The sequence below is a fragment of the Ranitomeya imitator genome, chromosome 9 (assembly GCF_032444005.1).
Source record: "Ranitomeya imitator isolate aRanImi1 chromosome 9, aRanImi1.pri, whole genome shotgun sequence".
NCBI lineage: Eukaryota > Metazoa > Chordata > Amphibia > Anura > Dendrobatidae > Ranitomeya > Ranitomeya imitator.
Window position 1 is genome coordinate 29,427,270 of NC_091290.1, and position 14,373 is coordinate 29,441,642.

Consider the following 14,373-nt stretch of genomic DNA (forward strand, 5'->3'; position numbering starts at 1 on the left):
GCATGAAAACGGCCAATCCTGGGCCACCGGATCACTTACCGCTCGGGATGGATTTCCCTGTTCGATAGGATTCTTAAAATCTGTTCGGAGTTCATCAAAGGCGATAATCTGCAGAGAGAGGGAAAATTAGGGAAAAGCAGGAGCAGGATGAAAGGTACAAAGACGAAGATTCCACCGCAGCAAATGTGGAAGGAATACATAGTAAGAAGCCGCGCCGGAAAAGGTGATCTATCCCGAAATCTCAGGAGGCAGACGTGGATGACTACATGACGCGTGGAGGTTACTCGTCACCACCGGCGAATATCCTGCTTCCTGATGCATCGTGTCATCTCGTCGCCTTTTCTGTTCCTTTGAATCGCTGCATCAGTTTTTAACCCCTTCCCGACCTGTGACACAGCGTATGCGTCATGAAAGTCGGTGCCAATCCGACCTGTGACGCATATGCTGTGTCACAGAAAGATCGCGTCCCTGCAGATCGGGTGAAAGGGTTAACTCCCATTTCACCCGATCTGCAGGGACAGGGGGAGTGGTAGTTTAGCCCAGGGGGGGTGGCTTCACCCCCCCGTGGCTACGATCGCTCTGATTGGCTGTTGAAAGTGAAACTGCCAATCAGAGCGATTTGTAATATTTCACCTAAAAAACTGGTGAAATATTACAATCCAGCCATGGCCGATGCTGCAATATCATCGGCCATGGCTGTAAATACTAATGTACCCCCACCCCACCGATCGCCCCCCCAGCCCCCCGATCTGTGCAGCGCTCCCCTCCGTCCTGTGCTCCGCTCCCCCGTCCTCCTGTCCGCTCCCCCCGTGCTCCAGTCAACGCCCCCGCACTCCGATCACCCCCCCGCACAGCGATCCCCCCCGTGCTCCGATCACCCCCCCTGCACAGCGATCCCCCACCCCGTGCTCCAATCCACCCGCACGCACACCGATCCTCATCCGTGCTCCGACGCCCTCCACCCCGTGCTCCGACGCCTCCCCCCCGTGCTCCGACGCCCCCCCCCGTGCTCCGACGCCCCCCCCGTGCCCTGATCTCCCCCCCCCTTATACTTACCGAGCCTGCCGGTGTCTGTCTTCTTTCCTGGGCGCCGCCATCTTCCAAAATGGCGGGCGCATGTGCAGTGCGCCCGCCGAATCTGCCGGCCGGCAGATTCGTTCCAGAGTGAATTTTGATCACTGAGATATAACCTATCTCAGTGATCAAAATAAAAAAATAGTAAATGACCCCCCCCCTTTGTCACCCCCATAGGTAGGGACAATAAAAAAAATAAAGAATTTTTTTTTTTCACTAAGGTTGGAGTTAGAACTAGGGTTAGGGTTAGGGGTAGGGTTAGGGGTAGGGTTAGGGTTAGGGGTAGGGTTAGGGGTAGGGTTAGGGTTAGGATTAGGGGTAGGGTTAGGGGTAGGGGTAGGGGTAGGGTTAGGGGTAGGGTTAGGGGTAGGGTTAGGGGTAGGGATGTGCACACGTATTCTGGTCCTCTGCGGATTTTTCCGCAGAGGATTTGATAAATCCGCAGTGCTAAACCGCTGTGGATTTACCGCGGTTTTTCTGCGCATTTCACTGCGGTTTTACAACTGCGATATTCTATTGGAGCAGTTGTAAAACCGCTGCGGAATCCGCAGAAAGAAGAGACATGCTGCAGAATGTAAACCGCTGCGTTTCCGTGCTGTTTTTCTGCAGCATGTGTACAGCGATTTTTGTTTCCCATAGGTTTACATTGAATTGTAAACTCATGGGAAACTGCTGCGGATCCGCAGCGTTTTCCGCAGCGTGTGCACATACCTTTAGAATTAGGCTATGTGCACACGGTGCGGATTTGGCTGCAGATCTGCAGCGGATTGGCCGCTGCGGATTCGCAGCAGTGTTCCATCAGGTTTACAGTACCATGTAAACATATGGAAAACCAAATCCGCTGTGCCCATGGTGCGGAAAATACCGCGCGGAAACGCTGTGTTGTATTTTCCGCAGCATGTCAATTCTTTGTGCGGATTCCGCAGCGTTTTACACCTGTTCCTCAATAGGAATCCACAGGTGAAATCCGCACAAAAAACACTGGCAATCCGTGGTAAATCCGCAGGTAAAACGCAGTGCCTTTTACCCGCGCATTTTTCAAAAATGGTGCTGAAAAATCTCATACGAATCCGCAACGTTGGCACATAGCCTTAGGGTTAGGGTTGGGTTGGAATTAGGGTTGTGGTTAGGGGTGTGTTGGGGTTAGGGTTGTGATTAGGGTTACGGCTACAGTTGGGATAAGGGTTAGGGGTGTGTTGGAGTTAGAATTGAGGGGTTTCCACTGTTTAGGCACATCAGGGGGTCTCCAAACGCAACATGGCGCCACCATTGATTCCAGCCAATCTTGTATTCAAAAAGTCAAATGGTGCTCCCTCACTTCCGAGCCCCGACGTGTGCCCAAACAGTGGTTTACCCCCACATATGGGGTACCAGCATACTCAGGACAAACTGCGCAACAATTACTGGGGTCCAATTTCTCCTGTTACCCTTGAGAAAATAAAAAATTGCTTGCTAAAACATAATTTTTGAGGAAAGAAAAATGATTTTTTATTTTCACGGCTCTGCGTTGTAAACGTCTGTGAAGCACTTGGGGGTTCAAAGTGCTCAGCACATATCTAGATAAGTTCCTTGGGGGGTCTAGTTTCCAAAATGGGGTCACTTGTGGGGGGTTTCTACTGTTTAGGCACACCAGGGGCTCTGCAAACGCAACGTGACGTCCGCAGACAATTCCATCAAAGTCTGCATTTCAAAAGTCACTACTTCCCTTCTGAGCCCCGGCATGTGCCCAAACAGTGGTTTACCCCCACACATGGGGTATCGGCGTACTCAGGAGAAACTGGACAACAACTTTTGTGGTCCAATTTCTCCTGTAACCCTTGGGAAAATAAAAAATTCTGGGCTAAAAAATTATTTTTGAGGAGAGAAAACGTATTTATTATTTTCACGGCTCTGCGTTATAAACTTCTGTGAAGCACTTGGGGGTTGAAAGTGCTCACCACATATCTAGATAATTTCATTTCGGGGTCTAGTTTCCGAAATGGGGTGACTTGTGGGGGGTTTCTACTGTTTAGTCACATCAGGGGCTCTGCAAACGCAACGTGACGCCCGTAGAGCATTCCATCAAAGTCTGTATTTCAAAACGTCACTACTTCACTTCCGAGCCCCGGCAAGTGCACAAATAGTAGTTTACCCCCACATGTGGGGTATCACCGTACTCAGAAGAAACTGGACAACAAATATTGGGGTCAAATTTCTCCTGTTACCCTTGGGAAAATTAAAAAATTCTGGGCTAAAAAATTATTTTTGAGGAAATAAAACGTATTTATTATTTTCACTGCTCTGTGTTATGAACTTCTGTGAAGCACTTGAGGGTTCAAAGTGCTCACCACACATCTAGATTAGTTCCTTTGGGGGTCTAGTATCCAAAATGGGGTCATTTGTGGGGGATCTCCAATGTTTAGGCACATAGGGGCTCTCCAAACGCGACATGGTGTCCGCTAATGATTGGAGCTAATTTTCCATTTAAAAAGCCAAATGGCGTGCCTTCCCTTCTGAGCCCTGCCGTGCGCCCAAACAGTGGTTTACCCCCACATATGGGGTATCTGCGTACTCAGGACAAACTGGACAACAACATTTGTGGTCCAATTTCTCCTATTACCATTGGCAAAATAGGAAATTCCAGGCTAAAAAATCATTTTTGAGAAAAGAAAAATTATTTTTTATTTTCATGGCTCTGCATTATAAACTTCTGTGAAGCACCTGGGGGTTTAAAGTACTCAGTATGCATCTAGATAAGTTCCTTGGGGGGTCTAGTTTCCAAAATGGGGTCACTTGTGGGGGAGCTTCAATGCATAGGCACACAGGGGCTCTCCAAATGCGACATGGTGTCCGCTAACAATTGGAGCTAATTTTCCATTCAAAAAGTCAAAAGGCGCGCCTTCCCTTCCGAGCCCTGCCGTGTGCCCAAACAGTGGTTTACCCCCACATATGAGGTATCGGCGTACTCAGGAGAAATTGCTCAACAAATTTTAGGATCCATTTTATCCTATTGCCCATGTGAAAATAAAAAAATTGAGGCGAAAAGAAATTTTGTGAGAAAAAAAAGTACTTTTTCATTTTTACAGATCAATTTGTGAAGCACCTGGGGGTTTAAAGGGCTCACTATGCATCTAGATAAGTTCCTTGGGGCGTCTAGTTTCCAAAATGGGGTCACTTGTGGGGGAGCTCCAATGTTTAGGCACACGGGGGCTCTCCAAACGTGACATGGTGTCCGCTAAAGAGTGCAGCCAATTTTTCATTCAAAAAGTCAAATGGCGCTCCTTCCCTTCCAAGCCTTACCATGTGCCCAAACAGTGGTTTACCCCCACATGTGAGGTATAGGTGTACTCAGGAGAAATTGCCCAACAAATTTTAGGATCCATTTTATCCTGTTGTCCATCTGAAAATGAAAAAATTGTGGCGAAAATAATTTTTTTGTGAAAAAAAAGTACTTTTTCATTTTTACAGATCAATTTGTGAAGCACCTGGGGGTTTAAAGGGCTCACTATGCATCTAGATAAGTTCCTTGGGGCGTCTAGTTTCCAAAATGGGGTCACTTGTGGGGGAGCTCCAATTTTTAGGCACACGGGGGCTCTCCAAACGTGACATGGTGTCCGCTAAAGAGTGCAGCCAATTTTTGATTCAAAAAGTCAAATGGCGCTCCTTCCCTTCCAAGCCCTGCCGTGCGCCCAAACAGTGGTTTACCCCCACATATGAGGTATCAGCGTACTCAGGACAAATTGGACAACAACTTTCGTTGTTCAGTTTCTCCTTTTACCATTGGGAAAATAAAAAAATTGTTGCTGAAAAATCATTTTTGTGACTAAAAAGTTAAATGTTAATTTTTTCCTTCCATGTTGCTTCTGCTGCTGTGAAGCACCTGAAGGGTTAATAAACTTCTTGAATGTGGTTTTGTGCACCTTGAGGGGTGCAGTTTTTAGAATGGTGTCACTTTTGGGTATTTTCAGCCATATAGACCCCTCAAACTGACTTCAAATGTGAGGTGGTCCCTAAAAAAAATGGTTTTGTAAATTTCGTTGTAAAAATGACAAATCGCTGGTCAAATTTTAACCCTTATAACTTCCTAGCAAAAAAAAATTTTGTTTCCAAAATTGTGCTGATGTAAAGTAGACTAGTGGGAAATGTTATTTGTTAACTATTTTGTGTCACATAACTCTCTGGTTTAACAGAATAAAATTTCAAAATGTGAAAATTGCGAAATTTTCAAAATTTTCGCCAAATTTCCGTTTTTATCACAATTAAACACAGAATTTATTGACCTAAATTTACCACTAACATGAAGCCCAATATGTCACGAAAAAACAATCTCAGAACCTCTAGGATCCATTGAAGCGTTCCTGAGTTATTACCTCATAAAGGGACACTGGTCAGAATTGCAAAAAACGGCAAGGTCTTTAAGGTCAAAATAGGCTGGGTCATGAAGGGGTTAAAAAAGAAAAACGTCTCCGCCTTCTCCATTCTATCAGTCCGTGAGAATCAGACTGCACTCTGATGTCATTCGAGTGTGTTCCAATTTTTTTTCATGGACCCAAAGACTTGCATTGATCGTTCGGATCAAAATCGAACATGTCTGCGATGCTTTGCACGGATCCCTTGGTCAGAGGTAAAAAAATAAGAAGTGCCCAGTGCCATCGACTGTCACAGGTACGTGTGCTGTCAGTAAAAATGACGGATAACACATGTGCGAGAAAATCGCGAGGTTTTACATGTACTGTGGCGCTTCCATAGTCTGCCACTCATCAGGCGGAAGACAAAAGTGTGTTTTTTCAGGAGCGGATCTGCGCTAAGTTTTTTTTTACACCGCAAAGTACAATTTTCTTTTTAGAATGGGTCCTTATGGTGGATGGGTGCCTAGGGAAACGCCATGATTGTGGCCACTGTCAGGGGCGTGCCTCCTGAGGGTATTTGCCCAATATTGGGCTACATGTAAGAGATTTCACCCCTATAATGTCATCCTGAGGTGGTCTTCATTAAGGAAGGGAGGCCTCAAACTGTCCCCAGAACCTTAGCTGTCCCTGTCCCGGTGGTACCCTTAAAGGTAGAGAGGCCTGAGTCTCCGACCTTACTATGCCCCTGTTAAACCCTGATCTGTCCCCTCTCCCACCCCATGAGGTGTGAGCAGGCTTAGTTTAGCCAGAGAAGTCCAGGGTAGCAAGAAGGAGTTCATAATCGTTGTAGTTCCTTAGTAGCAGAATACAGGCTGCCATTTACAGCAGCCTATAGTCCGACCGTGAAGCAGTAGTAGACTTAGACTGTCATAAAACAAAAAAAAGTGCTCAAAAAGTGAGAAAATCCCCCCCCCCAAATTTTTTTTTAGGGTATTGCTGTAAATGTGCACCTACGGGTAAGTCAGGAGGGTGAACGGGAGCGTCTGCAGCTGCGCAGTGCATGGCCGCTCGCACTCCGTGTGCTTCCGTGCAGCATTTTCTGCGATATCTATACGTGTGTTTCTTGGCCTCGGATGTTGCTTATTCATGTCTGCTTCCATTGCACCGTCTCATCCACATGTCAGCGCCTCGTTACCTTTTATAAAGAACTCGTGGGAAGTGGACGGGGAAAGTGATTAGTCCTAAGCCTCCACTTCAGACTGTGTTTCCTTGGTTATTGCCCATTATGACGCCACGGTGTAATGATGCTGTACAGAAGGCGGCGGGCGCGCTCCTTTATTTTTTGATCGCTCACATTTTTTTCTAGTTTTATCAGGACTTCTATTTTTTCTTTTCTATATCAAAGTTAATCAGGGGTTAGTGGATTAATGATGGCGGTTTGTCTTTTCTCCTGATCATCCAATATTCACGTCTTCCCCTTTCTCCATTCAGTCCATCACATACAAAACCCCTAATATCTCTCTTGCCAACTCTCAAACACAGAGACTCCCCGAAAAAAGGGGGAAACCTCGCGGATTCAGCAAATCTCATGGCAATTTCCAAAACTTTTTGAAAATCAGCAATTCTACTGTAGCAGGTTCATTCTACAGAAGGAGGAGGTGAGCTGTGACACCACTTATTGTGAATGGTAGATCCTGTATTATCTACTGTATATAGAGGTGTTATCAGTCATTGTACAGGAGGAGGAGGAGGTGAGCTGTGACATCACCTATTGTGAATGGTGGATCCTGTGTTATCTACTATATAGAAGGTATACAAGTCATTGTACAGGAGGAGGAGGTGAGCTGTGACACCACCTATTGTGAATGGTAGATCCTGTGTTATCTACTGTATATAGAGGTGTTATCAGTCATTGTACAGGAGGAGGAGGAGGTGAGCTGTGACATCACCTATTGTGAATGGTGGATCCTGTGTTATCTACTGTATATAGAGGTGTTATCAGTAATTGTACAGGAGGAGGAGGTGAGCTGTGACACCACCTATTGTGAATGGTAGATCCTGTGTTATCTACTGTATATAGAGGTGTTATCAGTCATTGTACAGGAGGAGGAGGTGAGCTGTGACATCACCTATTGTGAATGGTGGGTCCTGTGTTATCTACTGTATATAGAGGTGTTATCAGTCATTCTACAGAAGGAGGAGGTGAGCTGTGACACCACCTATTGTGAATGGTAGATCCTGTGTTATCTACTGTATATAGAGGTGTTATCAGTCATTGTACAGGAGGAGGAGGTGAGCTGTGACACCACCTATTGTGAATGGTAGATCCTGTGTTATCTACTGTATATAGAGGTGTTATCAGTCATTGTACAGGAAGAGGAGGTGAGCTGTAACATCACCTATTGTGAATGGTGGATCTTGTGTTATCTACTGTATATAGAGGTGTTATCAGTCATTGTACAGGAGGAGGTGAGTTGTGACATCACCTATTGTGAATGGTAGATCCTGTGTTATCTACTGTATATAGAGGTGTTATCAGTCATTGTACAGGAGGAGGAGGTGAGCTGTGACATCACCTATTGTGGATGGTGGATCCTGTGTTATATACTGTATATAGAGATGTTATCAGTCATTGTACAGGAGGAGGAGGAGGTGAGCTGTGACATCACATATTGTGAATGGTGGATCCTGTGTTATCTACTGTATATAGAGATGTTATCAGTCACTGTACAGGAGGAGGAGGTGAGCTGTGACATCACCTATTGTGAATGGTGGATCCTGTGTTATCTACTGTATATAGAGGTGTTATCAGTCAGTGTACAGGAGGAGGAGGTGAGCTGTGACATCATCTATTGTGAATGGTGGATCCTGTGTTATCTACTGTATATAGAGGTGTTATCAGTCATTGTACAGGAGGAGGAGGAGGTGAGCTGTGACATCACATATTGTGAATGGTGGATCCTGTGTTATCTTCTGTATATAGAGGTGGTATCAGTCATTGTACAGGAGGGAGGAGGAGGTGAGCTGTGATATCACCTATTATGAATATGTTCCAAGGAGCCAAAGACTGGTTTCGCACATTGGTGAATCATGGACTGTTCTCATATCAGCACACCTGAGCCGACCGCTGTAAGAATTCCTGTAAGAATTGTCGTTTTTCGCAGCTATTTTGCAGAAAGATGGGGGAGAAGCGGCACCGACTGCTGATCGGGAATAGAAAGCGATGACAACGGACCACGATGTTGGGATTTTGATCATAGTTGACAAAACCACAAAAAGGAGGCGCAGCCGATATAACACGGGGTGCGTCATCATGTACCGCAACAAGCAATATGTAGGAGGAGAAATAGACATACAAGAGCGATGCGCACACCTCAGTGCGAGGAAATCAGTATATGAAAATATAGAGAGAATTTTATTAAAACATCATAAATAAACCTCTAAAACCAGATACACAAACCTGACGTATCAAAAAACTGCATGCAAAGGCGACTAACACCACAAAAATAAAATAGCAGAAAAAATTAATTAGACCATAAGCCAAAATGTAGTAATACATTTTTATTAATTTGCAAAAATATTGAGAATTTTCTTTCTTTGTTGTAGCTGCCCTATTCTCACCATGCAACAGACAATGTGGCCATAATAGCTGTCACTTCTGACCCGTAACTAACAACCAATATGGCTGCACTCCCTGGTTATGCTTTTAAAAACATTTTTTTTGCGCAATTGAATAGATGAAAATCAATATATGTGCAAGGAAAGACAAACTCCCCATTCAGGCTGCTGCTCTGCCGACTGTACATGTCGCGGAACCTCGTCTATAATCTGATTATCAGCCTGTCGTTTAGATTTCGAGCAGCCTGATCCTGCGCTCTCCCAGGAGATCGGTGACACCAGATGTGTCTGCAGACGCTCCTCTCCGCTCCCAGAGAAAAGAACATTGACAGAGTGAGTCTAGGGTCACACCGAGCGCTCAGGAGGCGCAAAAGTCCCACCAGTTTTGCAAGAGGATTCCACTGATTTTTCTTACATATTTTTTTTTCTCCGATAATATATGGATGGCAGTCCTCGTATAACACAGGGATGGTAGCACTCGGAGGACACATGGATGGCAGCAGTTGGAGGACACAGGGATGGCAGCTCTTGGAAGACATGGATGGCAGCTCTTGGAAGACATGGATGGCAGCTCTTGGAGGACACATGGATGGCAGCACTTGGAGGACACATGGATGGCAGCTCTTGGAGGACACAGGGATGGCAGCACTTGGAGGACACATGGATGGCAGCTCTTGGAGGACATGGATGGCAGCACTCGGAGGACACAGGGACGGCAGCACTCAGAGGACACAGGGATGACAGCTCTTGGAGGACACATGGATGACAGCTCTTGGAGGACACAGTGATGGCAGCACTCAGAGGACACATGGATGACAGCTCTTGGAGGACACATGGATGGCAGCTCTTGGAGGACACAGGGATGGCAGTACTCAGACGATACATGGATGGCAACTCTGGGAGGACACAGGGATGGTAGCACTTGGAGGACATGAATGGCAGCACACGGAGGACACATGGATGGCAGCTCTTGGAGGACACATGGATGGCAGCACTTGGAGGACACATGGATGGCAGCTCTTGGAAGACTTGGATGGCAGCACTCGGAGGACACATGGATAGCAGCTCTTGGGGGACACAGGGATGGCAGCACTCGGAGGACACAAGGCTGGCAGATCTTGGAGGACACAGGGATGGCAGGACTTGGAGGACACATGGCTGGCAGATCTTGGAGGACACAGGGATGGCAGCACTCACAGGACACATGGATGGCAACTCTTGGAGGACAAATGGATGGCAGTACTCGGAGGACACATGAATGGCAGCACTTCGAGGACACAGGGATGGCAGCACTTGGAGGACACATGGATGGCAGCTCTTGGAGGACACAGGGATGGCAGCACTCAGAGGATACATGGATGGCAGCTCTTGGAGGACACATGGATGGCAGCTCTAGAAGGACATGGATGGCAGCACTCAGTGGACACATGGATGGTAGCTCTTGGAGGACACAGGGATGGCAGCACTAGGAGGACACATGGATGGCAGCTCTTGGAGGACATGGATGGCAGCACTTGGAGGACACATGGATGGCAGTCCTCGTATGACACAGGGATGGCAGCTCTTGGAGGACACATGGATGGCAGCTCTTGGAGGACACAGGGATGGCAGCACTTGGAGGACACATGGATGGCAGCTCTTGGAGGACATGGATGGCAGCACTCGGAGGACACAGGGATGGCAGCACTCAGAGGACACAGGGATGGCAGGACTTGGAGGACACATGGATGACAGCTCTTGGAGGACACAGTGATGGCAGCACTCAGAGGACACATGGATGACAGCTCTTGGAGGACACATGGATGGCAGCTCTTGGAGGACACAGGGATGGCAGCACTCAGAGGATACATGGATGGCAACTCTGGGAGGACACAGGGATGGTAGCACTTGGAGGACATGAATGGCAGCACACGGAGGACACATGGATGGCAGCTCTTAGAGGACACATGGATGGCAGCACTTGGAGGACACATGGATGGCAGCTCTTGGAAGACTTGGATGGCAGCACTCGGAGGACACATGGATAGCAGCTCTTGGGGGACACAGGGATGGCAGCACTCGGAGGACACAAGGCTGGCAGATCTTGGAGGACACAGGGATGGCAGGACTTGGAGGACACATGGCTGGCAGATCTTGGAGGACACAGGGATGGCAGCACTCACAGGACACATGGATGGCAACTCTTGGAGGACAAATGGATGGCAGTACTCGGAGGACACATGAATGGCAGCACTTCGAGGACACAGGGATGGCAGCACTTGGAGGACACATGGATGGCAGCTCTTGGAGGACACAGGGATGGCAGCACTCAGAGGATACATGGATGGCAGATCTTGGAGGACACATGGATGGCAGCTCTTGAAGGACATGGATGGCAGCACTCAGTGGACACATGGATGGTAGCTCTTGGAGGACACAGGGATGGCAGCACTAGGAGGACACATGGATGGCAGCTCTTGGAGGACATGGATGGCAGCACTTGGAGGACACATGGATGGCAGCTCTTGGAGGACACAGGGATGGCAGCACTCAGAGGATACATGGATGGCAACTCTGGGAGGACACAGGGATGGTAGCACTTGGAGGACATGAATGGCAGCACACGGAGGACACATGGATGGCAGCTCTTAGAGGACACATGGATGGCAGCACTTGGAGGACACATGGATGGCAGCTCTTGGAAGACTTGGATGGCAGCACTCGGAGGACACATGGATAGCAGCTCTTGGGGGACACAGGGATGGCAGCACTCGGAGGACACAAGGCTGGCAGATCTTGGAGGACACAGGGATGGCAGGACTTGGAGGACACATGGCTGGCAGATCTTGGAGGACACAGGGATGGCAGCACTCACAGGACACATGGATGGCAACTCTTGGAGGACAAATGGATGGCAGTACTCGGAGGACACATGAATGGCAGCACTTCGAGGACACAGGGATGGCAGCACTTGGAGGACACATGGATGGCAGCTCTTGGAGGACACAGGGATGGCAGCACTCAGAGGATACATGGATGGCAGATCTTGGAGGACACATGGATGGCAGCTCTTGAAGGACATGGATGGCAGCACTCAGTGGACACATGGATGGTAGCTCTTGGAGGACACAGGGATGGCAGCACTAGGAGGACACATGGATGGCAGCTCTTGGAGGACATGGATGGCAGCACTTGGAGGACACATGGATGGCAGCTCTTGGAGGACACAGGGATGGCAGGATGTGGAGGACACATGGATGGCACCTCTTGGAGGACACAGGGATGGCAGCACTTGGAGGACACATGGATGACAGCTCTTGGAGGACAAGGATGGCAGCACTCGGAGGACACATGGATGGCAGCTCTTGGAGGACACAGGGATGGCAGCACTTGGAGGACACATGGATGACAGCTCTTGGAAGACATGGATGGCAGCACTCGGAGGACACATGGATAGCAGCTCTTGGAGGACACATGGATGGCAACTCTTGGGGGACACAGGGATGACAGCACTTGGAGGACACATGGATGGCAGCTCTTGGAGGACATGGATGGCAGCACTTGGAGGACACATGGATGACAACTCTTGGGGGACACAGGGATGGCAGCACTTGGAGGACACATGGATGGCAGCTCTTGGAGGACATGGATGGCAGCACTCGGAGGACACATGGATGGCAGTACTTGGAGGACACAGGGATGGCAGCTCTTGGAGGACACATGGATGGCAGCTCTTGGAGGACACAGGGATGGCAGCTCTTGGAGGACACAGGGATGGCAGTACTTGGAGGACACATGGATGGCAGCTCTTGGAGGACATGGATGGCAGCACTCGGAGGACACATGGATAGCAGCTCTTGGAGGACACAGGGATGGCAGCACTCGGAGGACACAGGGATGGCAGCTCTTGGAGGACACATGGATGGCAGCACTTGGAGGACACATGGATGGCAGCTCTTGGAAGACATGGATGGCAGCACTCGGAGGACACATGGATAGCAGCTCTTGGAGGACACAGGGATGGTAGCACTCAAAGGACACATGGATGGCAGCTCTTGGAGGACACAGGGATGGCAGGACTTGGAGGACACATGGCTGGCAGATCTTGGAGGACACAGGGATGGCAGCACTCAGGACACATGGACGGCAGCTCTTGGAGGACACATGGATGGCAGCACTTGGAGGACACATGGATGGCAGCACTCAGAGGACACATGGATGACAGCTCTTGGAGGACATGGATGGCAGCACTTGGAGGACACATGGATAACAACTCTTGGGGGACACAGGAATGGCAGCACTTGGAGGACACATGGATGGCAGCTCTTGGAGGACATGGATAGCAGCACTCGGAGGACACATGGATGGCAGTACTTGGAGGACACAGGGATGGCAGCTCTTGGAGGACACATGGATGGCAGCTCTTGGAGGACACATGGATGGCAGCTCTTGGAGGACACAGGGATGGCAGTACTTGGAGGACACATGGATGGCAGCTCTTGGAGGACATGGATGGCAGCACTCGGAGGACACATGGATAGCAGCTCTTGGAGGACACAGGGATGGCAGCACTCGGAGGACACAGGGATGGCAGGACTTGGAGGACACATGGATGGCAGCTCTTGGAGGACACAGTGATGGCAGCACCCAGAGGACACACGGATGGCAGCTCTTGGAGGACACATGGATGGCAGTTCTTGGAGGACACAGGGATGGCAGCACTCAGATTATACAAGGATGGCAGCTCTTGGAGGACACAGGGATGGCAGCACTTGGAGGACATGGATGGCAGCACTCGGAGGACACATGGATGGCAGCTCTTGGAGGACACATGGATGGCAGCACTTGGAGGACACATGGATGGCAGCTCTTGGAAGACATGGATGGCAGCACTCGGAGGACACATGGATAGCAGCTCTTGGAGGACACAGGGATGACAGCACTCAAAGGACACATGGATGGCAGCTCTTGGAGGACACAGGGATGGCAGGACTTGGAGGACACATGGCTGGCAGATCTTGGAGGACACAGGGATGGCAGCACTCAGGACACATGGATGGCAGCTCTTGGAGGACACATGGATGGCAGCACTTGGAGGACACATGGATGGCAGCACTTGGAGGACACAGGGATGGCAGCACTTGGAGGACACATGGATGGCAGCTCTTGGAGGACACATGGATGGCAGCACTTGGAGGACACATGGATGACAGCACTTGGAGGACATGGATGGCAGCACTCAGAGGACACATGGATGGCAGCTCTTGAAGGACACAGGGATGGCAGTACTTGGAGGAGACATGGATGGCAGCACTCGGAGGACACATGGCATCAATGTACGGTCCATTTGTTTTCACAGACCAACCAATTTGAA

At 49.0% G+C, this 14,373-nt stretch overlaps 1 protein-coding gene across 4 annotated transcripts in view; it reads right to left on the reverse strand.

The window, feature by feature from the left end:
- The window catches only part of CNIH2 (cornichon family AMPA receptor auxiliary protein 2), a 79,467-nt gene that overhangs the window by 14,221 nt on the left and 50,873 nt on the right, over positions 1 to 14,373 (reverse strand). For all 4 annotated transcript variants that reach the window (XM_069740015.1, XM_069740016.1, XM_069740017.1 and 1 more), the window contains exon 2: positions 40 to 108. In XM_069740015.1, coding sequence (XP_069596116.1) covers positions 40 to 108 — 69 coding nt within the window. The remainder of the gene's footprint in view (positions 1 to 39; positions 109 to 14,373) is intronic.